This window comes from Carassius auratus, chromosome 5 (assembly GCF_003368295.1).
Source record: "Carassius auratus strain Wakin chromosome 5, ASM336829v1, whole genome shotgun sequence".
NCBI lineage: Eukaryota > Metazoa > Chordata > Actinopteri > Cypriniformes > Cyprinidae > Carassius > Carassius auratus.
In genome coordinates, this window is record NC_039247.1 from 26,621,447 (window position 1) to 26,643,456 (window position 22,010).

Genomic DNA, 22,010 nt, shown 5'->3' on the forward strand with positions numbered 1-22,010 from the left:
TACATTTCTGGTAAAACTAGCTAAAGAGATCTTGCTGGTGAAGCTAGTTAAAGGAACAGTTCAGTAAAAAAAAAAAAAAACTTTTTTTTTTTTTGTTATCTATACACAAATAATAATAAAAAATAAATAACAAAATATCAGATCTGTTTCTAATATTAAATAAAAATTAATGGGGAATAAGGCTGTTAAGTTCCACAAATAACAAACATTAAAAGCTATAATATATATTCCAAGTCTTCTGAGGTCATACGATAGCCAGTATGTTTAGATCTTTTGAACACATTTTATCATATTTATACACAATTTATACATAATTTCACATATTTCAGCCACAATGATCACAGAAAATGTGAATGTGTACAGATTCTGTGTAGGGCAACTGTATGCACATACTTTTGTCTCCCCCGGGAAAGATGGACCTGAGACGGGCTTTCTTGTTCTTCTCCTCTGGAGCCATTGGAAGTGGTTTTGAACTGTGTACTGAAGAAGGGTCACGGGAACTACTGTTCATTCTTAAAGGGGGTGCAGGTGGCTTTTCTTCAATATCAACACTATCGGACATCTTTTTTTGCACTCACTATGGCCTGCAAAGAGAGAAAGAGAGAGCTTTTATAAAACTCTATATTACAGATATATGGTGAAAAACAATATGAATATTTGTTATACATTTCACAATAAGTTTCTACACATAAGTCAAGTTTATTTATTGTAAATTGCTATGTGAAATACTAGATGACCTTCTACAATTGATAACTTGTGGAACATTCTATCCCAAAAATACAGCACCCTCAATATGATCTTACATTTCTACAATGAACCTGGAAACAATATAACCCACTTTTAACCTTTTCTTAACCCGGTACTTCCAGTTCGAGAACGACATTATCGCTGATGCCGTCTTGTGTTTAGTGGTTGTCAGAGCGTGCAGTGAGACAGCGTGAGCAGGGCACCGCCCACCCAGCCAATCATCATCGGATTTGCAACGGTGTCAGGCAGCTGATGTGTAGCCACTAGCCAAAGCGTGACACCTCACGCTTTATTCAACCAAACTGTAGTAACGCGACACTTTACATTCTCAGTAACAATAACGGCGTTGCAATGACGGGAAAAGTAATTAATTAGATTACTCCGTTACTTAAAATTTAACTCCGTTAGTAACGCCGTTATACTTAAACGCCGTTACTCCCAACACTGCTGACAAATATTAACCCAGCTAACAGGGAACGTTCCCACAACATTCACTAACGTTCTTTAAAAGTTGTGTAAATGTTAGTACAAAATGTTATTAAAATAATGTTTTTGGAACGTTCTTATAACGTTGTTAATGTTCTTTTAAGGTTGATAGAAAACGTTCTTAGAACAACGTTAACGTTGTTTAAGCTTTACGTTAACCTTAAGCATTTCAAGCTTCTTTAATCCCATTTAAAGCACTCTAAAGTCAACTTTATCTGAAAATTAACAAGCTTAATTATCAAAATGTGTGTAACTCTAGATATGGTTAGCACAGGAGCAAGGAGCTAACGCACCATTACATCAAAGTTATCAACGGCAAGTGTTAAATATGCAGTGTTATACACAACAGTTCGTCATTGGTAAATTAAGAAGTGTTTTTGTGGTTTATCTCATTAACACAGCGTAAGACGAGTCCTGCAAAGTGTAACGTTATTTTCAAACTAATGTTACCGTTAGAGAGAAGCTGAGATACCATCTTCCTGATCTCTAACCGTCACTCCCGCCACAGATCTGAAGCGAGGTAAAGCAAACACACATTCACAGTATTAAAACACCTTTAACCTTTGTGTTCAGTGTTACTGAATATCTGTAGGTTTCATCTAGAATGTCCATCTGATGCTGATCAAGTTTACTAAATCCGCCGAACGTTTAACAAAGGGGCTGAAGAGCGTTTATAATGACTGTTTAACCTTAGTCAACATTTTAGGTATTTGCTCCTCACGTTGTCTTATTTAAAATTCATACTAACAAATTGCTGTCATACTTTGAAATCAATGTTTTCAGTGCAAAGGCAGAGAGTGAAGGTGTGGTATTGGCAGCAAGAAGGCTGCAATAATATGGGCCTGAAATGAAGTACCGGTAAGTACAATTCACATTAAACAAAATTGATGGCCTTTAGTGTTGTACCAGATGTATTCTGTCCCGTTAAAAACAGTTATTTAAATACATCGTACTTTTGTTTTTATTTTTTGATGATTTGCTATTAATGCAGATGTAATGATGACCAGAAATGACCAGCAGCACAAATGTTAAGTCTTCTGAAGCAATTCTATACTTTTGTTTTGCGAATATAAGATTAATCAAATCGTGAATACACAGATGAAAAATAACAAACCTCAACTAAAGTCCAACAAGAATGACATCATGACATCTAAGAACCAGACATGTTTGATTGAGATAAGGGCTCGGTGATATATGAAAAAATATTGATATTGGCACATTTTTACGATATTCAATATCTTTATATATTTTATATAATATATATATAGATAATATAAATTTAATTCCTATAAGTAATTCCACATTGCCATGTTTTTACACATGATTATAAAAATAAGCTGTCCATAAATGTTACTTAATTGTGAGTTAAATTTCTCTAATTTTGTGTTTTGTCTTCAGGAACATTATCAGTCATTAAAGCTATGATCCTGGCAGATCTACTTCTTGAAAAGAAGACTCAGCAGATCTTTTCAAGACACACTAGGTGGGACACAGTTCAGGACAACTTTATATTTACTTGGCAACATTTTTCTGAAATCAGCAGAAATTACTGAATAGTTGATCTAGAGATGTTGATTTTAACCGGTTAACCGTTAACCAACCGTTAAGGATTTTGACAAAATTAAAACAATCAGTTAAATGATTTAAAAAGTAATTTATTTATTTTCAGTAATTTATCAAAATATTTTAAAAGGTTTGCTGCATAGTTAAAATATGCTACTCATATAATTTTTATTATTTTAGTTTTTTTTTTTTTTTTTGAAAAAAAAAAAAAAAAAAAACACAAGTCACTTTAATTATTTCATTCAGAAATAGGCCTAAAGGCTATTTTAGTTCCCTCACTCCCCAACAAATCATTTCAATTAAATGTATTTATTCAACACAAATTAAAATGTTTCCATATTCACGATGTATTTGAATAAATAATATTTATTATTTACTTAGTTTGCATTCTGTTTAGGGATGTGCATTTCAAGCAAAAGTAATAATCGATAATCGCTTTGTATTAATCGATTAGTAGTCACCCCCCTCCTGCGCGTGCACCCACACACACATAAACACACACCCATAAAAAGGGAGAGAGGGAGAGAGACTATTCAGGCTTTCAGTCTGTATGATAACAAACTGTTGAATATATTAGAGAAAGGTCTATCCTAACCCAAGCCTATTGATGGTTGTATGATTGCTAAAGCATATTGATATAAAACCGAATGATGGCAATTAATAACATAACAGTCCGTCTATTATCAACTGCTCACAAGGCTGTAGGAGCCTATGACATTTCTGTTTTTTAAAATGAGCATGAACATTCATAGCATTTTTAAATGAAGTTAACAGATTAAGATTAGAACAGATTAATTTAGACATGATTATTAGGCTTAAATCACATTACGTATAAACACAAGAAACACAAAAATATGCTAATTAAAAAAAAAAAAATTAGCACTAAAAATAAAACCAATGCCATTCTTTATACTTATTTACAATTGTGTTTAACATTTTTCTACAAGTTATATAATTATGAAAAACAGTAAACAAGTTTCACCCAAATTTAATTTGTCTTTTAATTTATGAAATTTAAACACATTTTATTTCTGGTAAATAAAGGGGATTTTCTATTAAAATTAAAACATGGAAGAAATATTGTGATTTATTTCTTTAAAAAATAAAGTTGTATAAATTTTTTCAACAGTAGTAGCAATATCACATACATTTTACTAAATAATAGTAATATTTCTAGCACAATGCCTTTATGTAAAAAATTACTTTTAGGCCTAATGAATGCATATTTGTCATTTTAACTGAACTTAAGACTGGTGGTGATGCTTAAGATATTTTTGGTCATTGAGGGTTTCTGTAAAAAAAATAGTAATAGATCATATTAATTATTATTAAAAGATAATACTACTACTAATTCTACTATCATACTAATGTTATCCAATGCACTATGAATTGATCAGCTGCTGGGTTCATGAATATTAATCACGTTGTCTGCGTTCGGTCAAACTGATTTGCTGAAATCAAAACAGGGACGGTACTAAATCAGCGCCAGCCAATGAAATTGCCATTTGCGCATTAGCTCCGCCCACTACCGGAGAAACCGGTATGTCATCTGCTTGTTCAAAAATGAATATGAATAATTCTAAATGAACTCCATTACAGGAAAAGACAATAAAGAATAGTTTACATATAGCGTGTCGATTCAGCGTGGTAAGACTCTCGCTCTCTCTCTCTCTTTTGCATGTGTGAGAAACTGAAAAGATCGCTTGATGGAGAGAGAACTCTGAAGCTCAGATGCTGAAATTAATGAAAGCGTCATGTGCTTCAGTCTATGTAGTAAACAAACCCGCATGTCTCTGCCATTCATTAATTCACACAGAGACGCGCAGATCACGGATTCATATTTCAAGCAACATTTGCGGCTTAACATTTACAAATACTGGTCCATATGGAGATTTGATTTGATTAATTTATGCTAACTTTGACAAATTCCATGACTGTCCATATTAAAATGTAGGCCTAAGTTTTATTTTCATGACTGGATTTTGAGATTCCGTCCTCGTTTTCTGCTTTGCGGAAATCATAGCGCTGAACCGGGTTTGAAAGGGACCTCGGTACTACCGGTACTTAAAGAAACCTGGTACTGTCACATTTAATTTTTTTTAGTACCGACTTGATGCCGAAGTACCAGGTCTTTTGACAACACTAGTTGAGTGCATCATTCTGTTAACTTTGTGGTTCACCATTTTGAGTCGTTTGTGATGTGGTGACACAGAAGACCCTCTCACAACATATTGTTTTATAATTCTATGGCGTTTGCCCCTCAGAAATTTTCACTTAATCATGCTGCACGTGTCAGTAGTTCCCTGGCGCGGTTGCACTACAGGTGTACAGCACACTAATTAAACTGAACCGAGCTCTGGCCCACTTCTTCCAACCAACCGCGTCCGAGCGCAGCACAGAGCAATCACAGTCTGAGTCCCAATTCGCATACTATCCGTCCTAAATAGTATGCGAAACTAGAATTAGTACGTCCCAAATCGTAGTATGTTGAAAAGAGTATTCCAAAGGTACCCGGATGGTCTACTATTTCCGGTTAGAATTCGAAGTGCAGATCAATGCACACTCTAAGTGCTAATATTGCCCACAACCCATTGCGTGTGGGAGAGAGGAGCTTTGCGATGGCTTTGCGGTCCAGTGCCACCGGCCCACGTCGCTGGACTCGGCCATCCACCTGGCGGAGGACCACATGGTGGCGTGCCCAGGGGTCGGCGCACCCCCACCTACTAACTCTCTCTCTCCTTCTCTCTCTCGCCCTGTCCCTCTCCCTAGGTCCCGTCCACATGGCCCTCCTCGTGTCCGCCCCGGGGGGGCGGGGCGGGACTGACCAAGGCCATTTTGCGAGTCCGAGGGGGGCGGGGCTTGTGGCTGCCGGAGGGGACAGTGCTTCCGTTTCTCCGCTCTCTCTGCGCCAATTCTCCATTCCACTCCCTGCCACTGGGGCGGCGGGTAGGTCTGGGCTGGCCTGTTGGCGTTGCGGGGACCCGGAGCATTTCGTGGACAGGTGTCCAGTGATGGAGGTGGGGACGATGATCCGGGTCCCGGACGTCCCACAGGTCACCCCCGGTCATGCTGGCGAGTACCAAATACCAGTGAGTATCATAGGGGGTACATATCCGGCCTTGGTGGATTCAGGATGTAACCAAACCTCAATCCATCAAAGCCTGATTCAACCAGGGGCATTGGATACAAGCCGCGTGGTTAAGGTACGGTGTGTACACGGGGATGTGGTGGAGTATCCGGTTGTCCCAATTATAATTCAATTACGGGGACAAAAGCATAGTGTGGAGTAGGCTTGGGCGGTAATACGGTAATATGGTATACCGCGGGATCTAAAAATAGTCAGTTCCAATACCGTCATACCGTTAATAAAAAAAACAAACAAACAAAAAACAATGCATTTATATAGGAGACAAGGATTAAATATTAAATATAATTTATTTAATGCCTAAAAATGTGTATGCGTGGTTGTCATAGCGTGACAACGAGACGAGGAGAAAGAGAGAGAAGGGGAAAAGATGGCGAGCTGCGCACCGAGTGACCTGGTCTCAAAAAAAAGAACATAAATTCTGCAGTTTGCCAGTATTTCGGGTTTCGAACGAACGAGAAGGGAGAGGTGGTAAATAAGGACGAGGCTATTTGCAAATTGTGCCCTCACGAAAAAAGATGACTCTGGGAATATGCTGCAAAAAAAAAAAAAAGCCGATGCAATGGCAACATGGCAACATAGAGGACCGAATCGGAGCTGAAATAACAGCCTACTGTTTAGAGCCAGTTACTCAAGGAGACGAGGACCCACTTCATTCATGGAAAAATGCTGACTGGTGTTTTCCCCTGATGTCGCGAGTGGCACGAAAGTACCTGTGCGTCTGTGCCACAAGCACACCATCGAAGCAGGTTTTCAGCACCGCAGGTAAAGTTGTCGGTCCACAACGTGCCCTGGCGAAAAATCTAGACTAGATTGTATGCCACTTGCCATTCGTTCCTATTGACACTGTTTATTTTTTATTTATTTAATGGATTCGGGTATTTTTATTTGGTTTTCATTAAAAAACTATTTTGGAAAGAAGACTGGAAATAAGTTGTTTTTATTTAAACATATTGCTTTTCAATATTTTTTTTTTATTATATATATATATATATATATATATATATATATATATATATATATATATATATATATATATATATATATTTTTTTTTTTTTTTTTTTTTTTTTTAATTCAACTCTGGTTGAGTGTTGTGGGTCTATTCGCTCTTTTTTATAAGCTTCTCTTTGTATTAAAAGTTGTTCGTGCAGTGTGATTTTTATGGATGGCCGTTTTTCCGCAAATATCACATTCGAATAATTTTGAGCTCACAAAAAACGAATATTCGAATATTCGTTTATTTAAATTAAGTTTAATGAGACAGACGTTATTTTTCAGCAACATTTAGGCTATTGTTTCTGTCATTTTGGAACAAGCTTACACACAATAAGCTTGAACATTACACATTGTGTTTTGTAGCTGAAAAACTTTAAAGGTGCCATCTGTAATGTTTGGCAAAAAAAATCAAGTCATACTCCACATTCCATACCAGATGGGGGCAGTATGCCTCAATAAAGTGAATTGGTCTACTCTAGAGTAACAAACGAGAAACGGCATAGTCTCTATGCTCCGCCCCTACTTTCACAACAACACTACAGCCATATCCGAACCCTAACTGTGCGTTCACACCGCCGGCGTCGAGAGCGTCAAAAATCGCTCTTGCCGCTCTGCTCACGACGCTGCAGAAAGATTTGTGAGCGCTCAGACGCTCTAACGTAGATCGAATGCTTATTTTGTATTTAAAGCTGCCGCAAAGCATACAAGCTTATTGATCTCGTGCAGACTAACCACAAGGAGTTATAAGTTAACCTCATTAAATATTGTTGTGGACGAAATATTAGGATCCTTTACTTAAAATGAACAATCTCAGACACCTTGGTCCACGTATCACTTTTAATTAATTTTTTTATGTCCCTGTAGGCAAACAGGGACACATCATAGATTAATACAAACGCTAAACAGCAATAATCAACCTGTCCTTTATTCTGCTTGAGAACTAATGTGCCAACTCTCAAGCATTCACCGTGAGACACACGCAATTGACTCTTTTCACACGCTTTCACGCCACACATCAATTTTTTCACGCACAGAAAAACCACGAAGCAAAGAGGACACGGAGACCAACAGACTAGACAGAGCAGGTTAGTTATGATACATAGGGCTGTGCAAAAAATCGAATGCGATTTCCATGCACCTCTCATCAGTAAAGACGCTCCTGTAATTAGAATTATATCTCCAGCATGTGCATTCAGATCAGGGTTGCCAGGTTTTCACAACAAATCCTGCCCAGTTGCTTCTTAAAACTAGTCCAAAACTAGTGTTTCCGGGTGGTTCCCCGATAAAACTTGCTTCCCGGGGTTAAAATATAAATTTTGGGGAAGGGTTTCCCTGGTAAAATTAGCATTTTAGGGGCTAAATATCACGTTATTGGTATTGGGATTGCTTCAAACCGCGGACATGAAAAACAACCGCAGACTTGGCAACACTGGTTCAGGTGGAGCGGCAGTTACTACACAGAGCCTTAAAGTCTACCGACAACTATCACAAAATCGCTTTCAAAATCGACAAAGAATCGCCTGCGATTTTAACATCGATGTTGTGTAGATTGTCAGTGAATTACGGCTCTGTGTAGTAAATGCCAACCAGTGTTGCCAAGTCTGTGGTGGTTGTTTTTCATGTCCGCTGGTCACAGCGACCCCAATACAAATAAAGTGATATTTAGCCCCTAAAATGCGAATTATACCAAGGCAACTCTGCTAAAAAACCTATATTTTAACCCCGGGAAGCAATGTTTTAGCGGGGAACCTTCTGGAAGCGAGATTGGGCTAGTTTTGAGAAGCAACAGGGCAGGATTTGTTGTGAAAACCTGGCAATCCTGATCTGAACACACGTGCTGGAGATATACTCCTAATTACAGGAGCGTCTTTACTGATGAGATGTACATGAGTAAAGACATGCACAGCCTTATATAATAAAATGGGTAACGTTAAGTTATAGCTAGCTAATTATCAAATGCAGCTACGGTTAGCCATCGCTAACATTAGCACGTTTATCGAACAGCCTTCGATACATTTCTATGTTATAACTTCCCGAAAACAACATTTGATTTGTGATTCCGAGCGCTTGTATCCCTGTAGCGGGTGTTGGTCTCTTGCCAAGGGCTTCAGCTATCCTTCCGCTCTCATCTCTGAACTGAAAGTAGTGGGCTGTACTTTCCATATGATTGACATCAGGTTCAAGTACACGCCCACAAGCCCTGCGAGTTATTCGTGTATTGTAGGTTGGCTGGTGGTTATGTTGCCCGCATACCGGCTCCCACGGCCGAAACTGGTATTACAACACCTGTCGGGCCGGGGCTAGTAATGCTAATGCTAATTAAGGTTAATATCTCTGCAGCACTATAACTTGACATTTTTTTAATGACATCATCGCCCTTATTTCTTCTCATTCTTTTGATGCGTGTACGTCATGTTATGGATATTTTTACCTCAATTTCTGCATATGGCACCTTTAACAAAGCAAGCAAACAAAAGTAGCCTACAGATTAAAAGCAAAAAAAAAAAAAAAAAATGAACAAAGAAAAAACGTATAGCAGCCTGCAGGAATTATGCCATTTTACAGAATGTAGCTTACACTTAACTTTGAAACTGTCAGCAAATCTTTTTTGCTTTTTTTTTAATATTGTTTTACATGTTCTTGTTAAGAAACATGGGCATGTAAACATGATCGGGGGAAAGTCGGCTCCTTAGTCGGCCGCGGAGAAAACGCGCTCTGGATGCACAGACCTTGGCGGGACTCACAAATAATGGTGTGCTAAGTGAATACGTTTTGTGAAGCGCTTCGTGTTTTCGTTTCACCACTGAATGGGATCCTCATCTGGTGGAATACATGGCTCCAGCAAGAACTGTTCCCACTCGTCTCGGCTGGACTCTCTGTAATCATCGCTGAGGAACTGGAGAAGAAGAAGATCTTTTCCTACGAGTGGGCATTGCATCCTCTTCATCGTTGGTGACGCACCACTCGTCTCGCATCAAGGAAAATGTTCTGATAATGTTCCAAAAAGTTTTTTTTCTTACTTCTCTCATGTTTTCATCGAGAAACCTGAGATCTTTGGGCTGAGGGTCTAGGGCAGATGCGAGAAGAGGAGTTTTCACTGCATTCTCCAAGTTAGCGGTGTTTATTCGTTGCTTGAGAGATGCCGGAACAATGTTCTTGAATGCGGTCACTTTCTGTGATTCTCCACGGCATATTTGAAGTACTGTAGAAGACCGCAGTTCTTATTGATTCATTAATTATTTTTTTGCTTTCATACATCTTCAAATATGCTGTGGAGAATCACAGAAAGTGACCGAATTAGGTTTTATTGTGGACTTTTTTCCCTTTTTTCTTTTCTTTGTGGCAAGCAAAAATATGTCGAAATTCGAATATCATTTTTATTTATCGAATAATTAGAGCCGAACGAATATTATAATAATAATATCTGTGCACACCCCAAGTGATTTTATTGATTTGTGTGCGCATCTCTGCGCAAAAACTGTTCTTTATGTTTATGTTAATTAACTGAGCAGAAGGAGACTGCGCGGGTACAGGTGGGGGAAACTGAGCCAGGACCGCTGGGTTCTGCTTCAGGGGAACCGAACGAAATCGGGAGACTGATTCTCTCGGAGCGTGATGACTTTCCCCTGGAGCAGTCTCAGGATAAGACACTAAAATATGCGTTTCAACAGGTCCGCGCCATCGATGGCCAGTCTCTCCAACCTGCCCTCCCGCTCTCCTATCCGTATTTTGCCATTTTAAAAGACCGGTTGTATCGAGTGACCCAAGATGCTCGGATAAAATTGAATACAACCCAATTGTTAATTCCAAAGGGCCGCAGGGAAATGCTTTTCCATGCGGCTCATTCTAATCCTATGGCGGGCCATTTGGGACAGGCAGCAACACTAAATCGCCTCATGGCCTGTTTCTTTTGGCCGGGCATTCATGACAACCTGCGCAGGTGGTGCGCGTCTTGTCCAGAATGGCAGTTGGTAAACCCACCGGCCGCCCCAAAAGTGCCTTTGCGCCCTTTTCCCTTAATGCAGGTCCCCTTCAAATTGGTATGGACCCCAGAGAATTGGTATGGACCTCATCGGGCCATTAGAGCTACCCGCACGAGGACATCGCTTTGCATTAGTCATAGTTAATTATGCAACACGATATCCTGAAGCGGTGGCCCTCCACAACATTTCCGCTAAAAGTGTTGCGGATGCCCTGTTTCGTCTTATCTCCCGGGTGGGGGTTCCAAAAGAAATCCTCACCGATCAGGGCACGGCGTTTATGTCACGTACGCTACACGAACTGTACGGATTGTTGGGCATTAAATCGATTCGAACTAGCGTCTATCACCCACAAACCGATGGCATGGTTGAGCGATTTAATCGCACACTTAAATCCATGATCCGTAAGTTCGTCCACGAAGACGCCAAAAATTGGGATAGGTGGCTAGAGCCCTTGGTATTCGCTGTGCGAGAGGTCCCGCAAGCCTCCATGGGGTTTTCCCCCTTCGAGCTTCTCTATGGACGCCAGCCCCTGGGGGTGCTCAACGTACTGAGAGAAACTTGGGAGGAGGGACCATCTCAGGGCAAGGTCAGAGATCTTGATTATGAGGTAATACGGTCCGATAGGAATGGGTCCCATCAGATATACCACCTCAACCTCCTTAAAAAATGGAATGAGGCGGAATCAGTGATGTTGGCAACGGTGGTTGGCAGAGAGGATGATCTATGATCTCGGGCCAGAGGCGAATATCAAACCACAATCCCTCGCCCTGGCTCCAGGTGGAGACCACCTCTCGCCGTCCCAACCCACTGATTTAACGAAATTGCAGGCAGAGTTTGCCGACATCTTCTCGCCGGGCCGTACTAACCTCATTCAACACCATATCAAGACCGAGCAGGGCGTGGTAGTTCGCAGCCGGCCGTATCGTTTACCTGAGCACAAGAAAAAAGTAGTTCAGGCTGAATTAGGCGCTATGCTTGACATGGGGGTAATAGAAGAATCTAATAGTAACTGGGCGAGGCCGATAGATTTAGTTCCGAAAACGGACAGCTCAGTCCGGTTCTGTGTAGATTACCGCAAGGTGAATGCTGGGTCGAAATTCAACGTGTATCCAATGCCGCGGGTTGACGAGTTGCTTGATCGACTAGGCATGGCTCCCCGGCCTGAGTCGGGTGGTGGGGGAATGTGGCAGGGGGGGCGTGGTTTAGCGAAGTCTGCAGCAGGAGAGAGAATCAGGAGACCAGCGGTAAGTGAGTGGTTTGGGCAAAAATTATCATCACCTGTTTCTTGTTGCAGTAATTGGCGTGGACAGAGTATAAAACGCCAGGAGAGACGGAAGCAAGCGAGAGAGAGACGGACTGCTGACCCAAGCAGGAAACAGAAACCGGAAGGAGTAAAGCGAAACTACTGTTGAAGTGTCAGAATAAGAGTCACCGTTTGGGTGTTTGTAACTTTTTAGTTCTTTTTTGTTAATAATAAACCTGTCAGCAGTCCAGCCGACCCCTTTGTCCTCTTCCTTCCAACCCACAAACTTTGCTACAGACTCCATGAAGACAAACAGGAAAAGACTGGTTAATATAGGGAGGATAATGACTAACAAGTGAAGACACCTGAGTGCAATTAACAGGAGTGCAATTACTGTGATGAAGGGACAAGGCTTTATGGGAATTGTAGTGCCTAAGGGGAGGTGAGACCACTAGTGGACACCCAGGGAAACAGAGACCAGACAGCGTGACAGTAGTGGCCTCTTCGATTGTCTTTTTCCGCCATGGTTTGTGAGTGTAAATCAGGGGTGCTCAACCCTGCTCCTGGCGATCGACTGTCCTGCAAAGTTTAGCTCCAATCCTAATCAAACACACCTGAAGCAACTAATTAAGGTCTTCAGACTCACGTAAAAATTAAAGGCAGGTGTGTTTGATTAGGGTTGGAGCCAAACTTTTCGGGACAGTCGATCGCCAGGAGCAGGGTTGAGCACCCCTGGTGTAAATCATAGCTCAGTAAATGTTTCAATGAACATTTAAAATGTTTGGTTAAATTAAGCATTAAGGGCTGTTATGGTGTCCATGATGTCTTGAGTCCAAGGAGAATTTGCGCTAACAGTTGCCCTCAGCTTCCCCTTGGCATTGCCCGAGACCTTGCCTAGAACGTCAGTTTTTCCACGTAGTTTGCTGTCTTTTTTTTTTATTTGTTGTGGCGATGTTGTGGTCTAACTTACTTCTGAACAACTTTAAAAGGTTAAACATTGAATTTCGGATTCATTTATTACAAAATTATTCAGAGGATTAATGGAGCTTAGACAAAAATGGCTTTCGCCAGCCAAACCACAACTGGAACTTGCGAAACATTTATTAATGAGGTGAGTCATAAACATCAATAAGTTGTGAAAGTGAACCTTAATGTAAAGTGAACTCCTGTGAACCATTTATTCATTAGTCCTATCATTACAACTTTCAGGAGATTTTCATATCGATATTGGTCGATAAATGTATATTTTTCTGTTATCGTTATTGAACTGATAAGAGAATTTAGCCGATATCTTATAGGCGATAAATAATGCATTATTTCCTGCAGGGACACTTCAGATGCGCACTGTTCACCATGATGGTTTTTTATTGCTTGAAATATAATTGGAACCAATTCAAAAATTAAAATACAGTGAATTCCAACATGTGCAGGGCAAGTCTGTCATATTATAAATTAGATTATTAGCCACTGTAAAACAATGTAAGGGAATCTTTTTTCACCTATGTTTTAGTGGGTTGTTAAGGGAATAGCACGTGCACAATAGTGATGGGAAGTTCGGATCATTTTACCGACTCTGACTTTTGAATCTCGTACAGCAAAATGAACAAATCTTTTTTCGAGTCATTTTGTGTATTTTAGCTTGTGTATTTTATTCAATCCCAACAAAAAAGGGTCACGATCATGTGTTGGAACTGCAGGCGGTGAGTAAAACTGCTTAAAATATCTCTGCCTCCTTGTTAGTGCGTCCCCTCCCATGCCGGAGACCTGGGTTCGAGCCCCGCTCGGAGCGAGTCATTGCTGCTGCTGCTGCTCTCGTTCAGTTTCAGCCTTGGGATCTGATTCTGGATCATAAATAAATGGCTGAATCTGACTGTAAGCCATGGTTTGTTTTGGGTGATGGTTTTTCCCTCACGGTAATGTTACAGCTTCCACATGCTCTCAACGCAAAAGCCTACTGGCGCTCGTGATTCTTTAGCTCCGCCCACACGTCACGCCTCCAGCCGGTCGTGTTTTTCCGGGAAAAATCGGTACAGACTATCTTTCTCTTATGAATATAATAAAACTAAAGACTTTTTGGAGTTATGAAGGATGCAGTACTACTCTATAGGTACCCAAGATTAACAGGATATTGAGTGAAAACGAGCATTTCACCCCCCCTTTAAGAGATCTTTAACAGACATCTTGTAGACGTACGTGTGCTATCTCATGACGCACACATTAACAGTGCATATTCTCTCAGAGACGTCGAGAGACGAATCTCCCAATATGTGGTATATATAAAAGTTTTAATTTATTCCTTTATTGTTTCTCTTGTGGCCCGTGAAAAAACAATGAGAAGAAACATTATTCGTATTGAACAGGTTGTTTTTGAAAGTTGGTGCGTACAATTGATAAAGTGTTACTGAAGTGTAACAATTTTATTTAGGCTATAGGCCTATAATAAACCTGTTTTAAAAGACATTTAAAAGAGATTATTTTTTTTATTATTATTATTATTATTAGGGCTCAAGCCTGGAGGGCGAGAGCCCTATTGTTTTCCTTAGGATTATTTTTTATTATTCTTATTTTTTTTTTCCAACGTTACGGGGGCTTTTGGGGTCCTTAACATGCTCGAAAACTCTTGAAAATTGGCACACACCTTGGAACCTGCAGCCATTAGGGCTGGGCAGAGACAGATACACGGGCGTGGCACAGGGGCTCTACAGCACCCCTTGGAATACTGAGGGCCATATATCAGACATACTTGCACGTAGACACACGAAACTCGGTACACATGTAGATCTATGTGGATTTATGATAAAATCAGCCTGTAAATGAATTCATACTCCTCCAAGAAGACACAAGAAGTTCACACCAAACTTTTTTAACATGAAGCCAATATACTGAAGATGTTAAATTGCGAATGGGTTTAGGATACCTTAAATGGTGTGGCCATAGCGATTTATTAAAGTAACATAAAAAAATACAACATTTATTTTACTATATCTTTAAAGATTTTCATTCCAACTCTTCATAATTTTTTGAGAGAAAATGCGCCCCTAGGTGCAATTCCCGGACTAAAAAAGGGAGGAGACTCGGTTAAAATACAAATAAATACTTCGATTTAATTCACACTGACAAGCTAAACCAACATATATGATTATTATTTGGTCAGGGCTCATTAATAATTGATGTGTGGTCAGTGATACATGAGAAACACGAGAGATGAATAACCGCTCTGAGCAAGAGCATGTGGAATGATGAGCTCAGAAAAAACAAGTTTATTCTTGTTTTATAGACAAGTTTCCCGGCCACTTCCGGTTTACTTCCTGTTTCTGCCAAGAATTTCCGGCGCGGGCTGAGTATTGGTGCAAAAATGGCGTTGGAATGGCAACATTCGACCGAAAAGCTTGTTAAAAATTGTGTTTTGACCATTCCACATCCAAGTAAGGTAACATCATGGGCGGACAACATGTCGATATGGCCCAGCATAACAACATCCAAGATCTTTTCTTATTTTATTGATTCCATGGCGGTGGATGGGAATGCAATTAATAACCTGAAAAGCTCTGAGGCGTTTCGGTATCTCCATTCAGACAAAGTGGGCTGTGTACTTTTACACGATATGGGCAGTTTAATTTACCTAAAGGCCGATGTTCAACCAAGCCAGTCCGTTAACAATTCATCGCATAACGCCTGGGTTTTAGTTACCAAGACGAGAGATGTGGAGACTGCAGGCTGTACCTGTATCGCCGGACCAGGACGTTCCTGTAGCCATTCAGCCGCCGTGCTTTGGAAGGTACGTTAGCCCATCTTATGCTTGTATTAAGATGTTTGTATGTAACATTATCCGTGTGTTAATCTATAACAGAACACGACGAGTAATACAAATGTGGGTGTGTGTGTGTGTGTGTGTGTGTGTGTGTGCGTATACATGTGAGAGAGAGATTGTGTGAGAGAGTGTGAACTACCCCTGCCATTCCCGCACAAGGTTGCAATTCTTAAATGTGATCTAACAAAGGTAAAGGTAAAATATTAACCATAAAAACTGTTTATTGCTTGTACTTGGGATGAAGTAAACATCTGTTGAGTTTTTTTTAACATAAATTGTTTGATTATGTTGAATTAAAAACCCAGAAATGCAGCGGGTATTTTCTTTTATTATTCTTTTCATATTTTTCCAGATTTTTTTTATATAAGTCTAAATATACTCAGGCATAAAGGGGTCAAACATTGATGTTAATGTTATTTTGATTTACAAAATGTTTTCTCTAAAATAATTGTGCTGTGATGCTCAAACCATTATTTAAAAAGTGTGTGATTTTGTTTCTATCTGTCTGCAGGTAGAAAATGCTGTGAGGCAAGGGAAGACAGGGCTTGCCTGCACTGATGTGCAGAATTGCTGGAATGCCGGGACAAAAAGCAATACTGGGCAGCAAAAAATCAGAGATGTGTCTTTCCGAAGACACAGCAGAAATAACCTATACCAACCAGCATTACAGGCATCCTCCTCCAGCATAGTTTCTACACCTAGTCGCAAGGTAAAAGTCCATGAGACACTGGAAGAATGGAAAAATTACTGTCCCTCCACACCAATAGCGGCACTTTTCACTGCACCTGGCAGTGGACTAATGCAGCTCACTTTTAACACCAGCCTCCCTGCTCAGTCTGCCGAGACATCAAAAGCTCCACTGCCCCTACATCATGGTGATCACAACACACAACTGGAATGTGAGAAATGTAGGGCATTCTACACCACATACATTGACATGACCACAACCCAATTTATGTACATTGAGCAGCACACAAAAGAACAGAGCAGGGAACAACTGTGGCATGACATGCGACGGGTACGGATAACAGCAAGCACAGCCAAGAATGTGCCAGTTCAGGCTACCACAGCACCAGACAAATTCTTGTCTGAACACCTCCATCCTACCTTTCAAGGTAACGCAGCAACCCGGCAAGGAGCAGAGGGTGAAGAGCACGCCAGGCAATACCTGCAAGACCAAGGTCATGACATCGATGTGAAAGGTTTGGTGGTTTGCCCGAGTGAGCCATGGCTTGCTGCGAGTCCGGATGGTGTCATGAACAGAGACACACTACTGGAGATCAAGTGCTCTGTCTTAGTCAAAAACCAGTCCCTTACTGAAGCACTTGCTGCTAAAAGCAGTGAGATCAAACGTATGCCCACAGGGGAATTCCATCTGTCCTTCAATGGGCCAAAGGGATATTACATGCAGGTGCAACTGGGCATGCACTGCACAGGGCTACGGCAAGCCTTGTTGGTGATTTGGAGTAACACTGAATGTCTGCAGCTCAACGTGCTCTACGACCAAACCTTTGGGGGGACATATCTCAAGGCTACACTCCTTCTATTTCACCCACATGTTGCCAAAAGTTGTCGATGACTTCGATGATGGAAGGCTGGAGTTGTGTTCCAGATATATGGATGTTGTAAAATCAGCATGACCTGTTTATGTTTACTTGGGTGATTAGTCATTCATTTTTTAACCCCTTGTCCCCTGTTGTCACAAATTTGTGACAAATCCTTTCTAGCTTTTATTTATTTTTATCAAACTGATTTATTTTCTTTTACTTACTCTTATTTATTTTTATATCAGTCACTTATTTCTTTATTAATTTTATGTATTAAATATTTATTCCAGTCTTTTTCTTTTTGTGATATTGTGAGATTTTTTTCCTGTATTTACTTTGTTTTATTTAATTATTAAAAAAAATCATCCATTAAGGAGTTAATGAAATTGTCCCTTTGTTATGGAATAGGATCAATAAAAATTAATTCATTTCTTCTCAAATCAATTTGTTTATTGTCATGTGTCAATATTTACAATACAAGAAAAAGAATAGCACTCACATGTTTTTCTTAGTTAAAACTCTGTTTTGTCTTATCAAAAATCACAACACCAGAAAGGGAACAATAACAATAAATGTACACAGGTTTTTCTAGCTGAAATTATTTATATTTATATATATACATAAAATAAAGGAATATGTACAATTTTACAAAAAGCAAAACAACTGCAGGTAACCCAGGTTTTGATTTTCATAGGGACTTAAACCTCATGTGAAAAAGAATAGCACTCACAAGTTTTTCTTAGTTAAAACTTTGTTTTGTCTTATCAATAATCACAACACCAGAAAGGGAACAATACATTTACACAGGTTTTTCTAGCTAAAAGTATATATATATATATATATATATATATATATATATATATATATATATATATATATATATATATATATACATATAAAATAAAAAAGGAATATGTACAAAAAAAAAAAAAAAAACTGCAGGTAAACCAGGTTTTACTTTTCATAGGGACCTAAACCTCATGTGGCAGTCGGATGAGTCTGGACCTCATGTTTGCTAAAGCAGCACATATGGTAAGAATCTTGTCCAACCGCGGGGTCATGGAGATGGGGACAGTTTGGGACAGAATTTTGAAGACTTTAAGTCTTCAGATTGCCCTCTCCACATGAATACGGACATTGGCCACTCGTCTAGTGCTCGTTACCTCCTCATTGGTCAATTGACCACGCTTGTGGGTAAAGGCAGGAATATTCAATTTCACCTTCCTTTCATGTAGTACATCTCGAATCGTGAAACCCCTGTCAGCCATTACCTCATCACCAGGCCTTAGGGCCTCCAGAAACCCACTGTTCATAGTGATAAACTTGTCACTGCTTTTACCAGCATAGGCCTCTGATATAAACATTATCAGCCCATGAGGTGACACAGCAACAAGATATTTGGCAGTATTGGTTCCCTTGTAATGACTGAAAGTGGCACTCCTACAGTTAAGGTTTGATGCTCTCTGAATAGCCGTTTCAGCACAATCGATGATGCAAGTGGTCTGGGGGTGGTTCTTTCTAAAGGATGGTGGCATGTTAGCACGTATAACACTTCTTGGCAGCCAGGCAACCATGGATTCAAGCTGCTCACCCAATGTATCAATCCAGTGAGCAATCACCTTACTTACTTCACCTTTAGACACTTTAAAGCGCTTTGCCACATCCCCTAACACAAGGTTCAGTTTAAGTTTCATGAGGGTCATCAGTATTTGGTCAACAACAGGAATACTACATGATGGTTTACTAAATGGCAACATCGTTTTCACCAAAGTAAAAAAATATACCAGACGCAGTCCTGTGTACAGCAGCGAGATATCATCATCCAGGAGCATATCATCAGCCACAGTCTGACCCCCAGTCTGCGTCGATTTGTTCACGTGGTCCAACTTTGCCGCGTAGCTGTGGTCAGTTTTTGTTAGGTCCTCCCATTGTGTTGCAGCATCTTTAAACTTCGGCTCGATGCACACTTCTAAAAGACAAACAGCATCAACTATAAATGTATATACCAGTCTAACTAACACAGGACAGAGACACATATATTAACAGTCGAACTTATGAAAAATATCAAGATACACTTACCATCCGATTGCGTGTCACTTGCGTTTCTGTCGAGTTTACGTCTCTTTTGCTGGGGAGGTCGCTCGTATCCCAACCAAAGTTCCGGGAAAGGGTTTTCCTCTGTGGGCTTTTTATCAATGAAGTGATAAGAACAAACAAACAGTCTTTTGGGCAGATTCTTCAACTTAAAAGCCGCTAGCCACTTCCGAGATTCAACATCTGTTTTTGGTTTCTCATACAACGCATACGGGGGAGCACATCCACATTGGCGCCTTGTAGATGGTTTATGGTGGAAACATTCTCCTTCCGACCAAACATTCAGCAATCGCCACGAGTTGTTGCAACCGCGAACAGCACAATATGTCCCGGAGCCGTGTCGGCGTGTAACACCATCCATAAATAACTTTTTCTGCACGCGAACCAAAGACAGTAAAAGACGCTAACTCGCTAACCGGAAATTATCGGCAGACACAACCGGAAGACGTTGGCAGAGTGAAAGGATAATGGCGGCCCGCCTATTCCACATAGGAAACTCGTCTATAGCTATTAAAAATAAAGTATTGCAGCGATATCACACAATTCACCAATTAGAAAACACCAAGAGCTAAATTAAGATGTTTTTGAACTGTTTGTGTGAAAATGAAATATTTGCGGCTGCCTATCTGAAATCACTGCCTCCGATCAGCGCGCACAGTGTCACAAGTTCAAAACAAACGAATTTATTCTTGTTTAAGAGCTTTTTAAAATAAATTATTGCCATAAATGCACACAATACACCCATTATAACACAACACGAGCTAAATACAGGTGTTTGTGACCCGTTTATGTGCGCAAGACTATTTGAAAGCGCGACTGGCAGAATAACATATATCTCTTGAGCTGCAGGTTTCTGCCTTTCGTCGTAAGAACGAACACATCACGGACAAGATTATTTCAAAATACATAATAGCTTGGCTAATATAAACGAAAACAGCCACGTGAACATGACCGCATATACCAGCTGCTTCTGTCTTCAATTTTAATCTATATAAAAAATTAAACTCATTCATCTTGGCTGCTTTTTTAATGTGTGTACGTATTTATTTATTATTTTGCTCTAACGAGACTTAATCTATATTTAATTAAATCAATTACATTTTATTTTACATTTGATTTGTCCATTTCTGCATCTAAACGCCTAAAAACCTAAAACATGCTCTATTATACTATTGTTAGCAATTTCTTTATCGTCCAATTTATCTGGTGTACACACTTTTATTTTCATAATAAACTTGTTTGTTAGATTATACACAGTTACAGTGGTCTATAATAAATATTAACAGGTTTTATTCAAGCTGTTTAGAATGATTGCCGTAGGCTAATGTTTTTAAATGTAAATCCAAAAAAAAAAAAAAAAAAATTAAATAAATAAATAAAAAACATTGGAAAAGAATAACTGTTGTACTTTTTTATACATTTTGTATAATTTCATAGTTTATGCCTTATAGTTATAAAAATAAAATCATTACAAAACACTTACAAATCATTTAAGGGATTTGATAACACTGTAAAATAATGTCAAATTTGTTAACATTAGCAAATGCATTGATAACACTTTATAATAACTGCACCCATTAGTAAATAGTCAGTTCATGCTTTATAAAGCCTTGTCCCAATATTAATAGTCAGTAGTAAGCAGTTTATAAATACAGCTATAAATAGCTTGTTCTTGGTTTATAAGCACATTTATTAAAAAGGAGAGTAAAGGGTCAGTTATCTTCCTATGAAAAATAAAAAAATTAAAATAAACAAACAACAACACAGATTGATACAGAACTCAGAAATGTTATTGTGGATTTATGATAAACTCAGCCTGTAAATGAATTCATTCTCCTCCAAGAAGACACAAGTAGTTCACACCACACTTTTTCAACATGAAGCCATATACTGAAGATGTTAAATTTCGAATGGGTTTAGGATACCTTAAATGGTGTGGCCATAGCGATTTATAAAAGTAACATAAAAAAATACAATAGTTATTTTACTATATCTTTAAAATTTTTAATTCCAACTCTTCATAATTTTTTATATACGTAGAAGTCATCATTTGAAGGAAGCACAGTAAGTTTCATAGCTTTATCATTTTCAAGAGCCAGCATAAAATTAAAACTATCATAACATATAAATCAAGCTTGCAATTCTTAGTACCAATAATGGCCACCAGATGGAGCTATAGGATTACTTTTAAATAATTATTGTAGAAACAAGTATGATTTAAATCATTTATAGAAATCTTTCAAAGAAAAGTAATATGAATTGTATGTATTTTACTGATAAAATGACCCTCACTTAATTAGAATAACAAGCTGAAGTATTGTGAACCATATATTAAGAATAATTCTTTATAGGCTTTATGGACAGATACGTTTTGAGTGACTCTTGAAGGTTCAG

The 22,010-nt window shown here is 39.2% G+C and overlaps 2 protein-coding genes across 6 annotated transcripts in view; one reads left to right on the forward strand and one right to left on the reverse strand.

Moving 5' to 3' along the window:
• Positions 1 to 22,010, reverse strand: part of LOC113084081 (serine/threonine-protein kinase PAK 3) — a 302,344-nt gene that overhangs the window by 264,933 nt on the left and 15,401 nt on the right. For 3 of the 5 annotated variants that reach the window (XM_026254769.1, XM_026254770.1, XM_026254767.1), the window contains exon 2: positions 394 to 584. The exons of 1 other annotated variant lie outside the window; for it this stretch is intronic. In XM_026254769.1, coding sequence (XP_026110554.1) covers positions 394 to 562 — 169 coding nt within the window. In that variant the 5' untranslated portion in view covers positions 563 to 584. Of the gene's footprint in view, positions 1 to 393; positions 585 to 1,683; positions 1,744 to 22,010 lie in introns of all 5 variants that reach the window. One more of the 5 variants, XM_026254768.1, reaches the window with a different exon arrangement.
• LOC113084131 (uncharacterized) lies at positions 15,340 to 17,763 on the forward strand. Its single transcript, XM_026254783.1, has 2 exons — positions 15,340 to 15,942; positions 16,487 to 17,763. The coding sequence occupies exons 1-2, from the start codon at positions 15,520 to 15,522 to the stop codon at positions 17,552 to 17,554; spliced, it is 1,491 nt and encodes a 496-aa protein (XP_026110568.1). The 5' UTR covers positions 15,340 to 15,519; the 3' UTR covers positions 17,555 to 17,763.

What these genes read in the sequence shown, in the direction of transcription:
- LOC113084131 (XM_026254783.1), top strand. Translation starts at nt 15,520, where the DNA reads ATGGCGTTGGAATGGCAACATTCGACCGAAAAGCTTGTTAAAAATTGT. An exon ending in CAGCCGCCGTGCTTTGGAAG is followed by an intron (nt 15,943 to 16,486) that starts GTACGTTAGCCC and finishes ATCTGTCTGCAG; the next exon opens with GTAGAAAATGCTGTGAGGCA.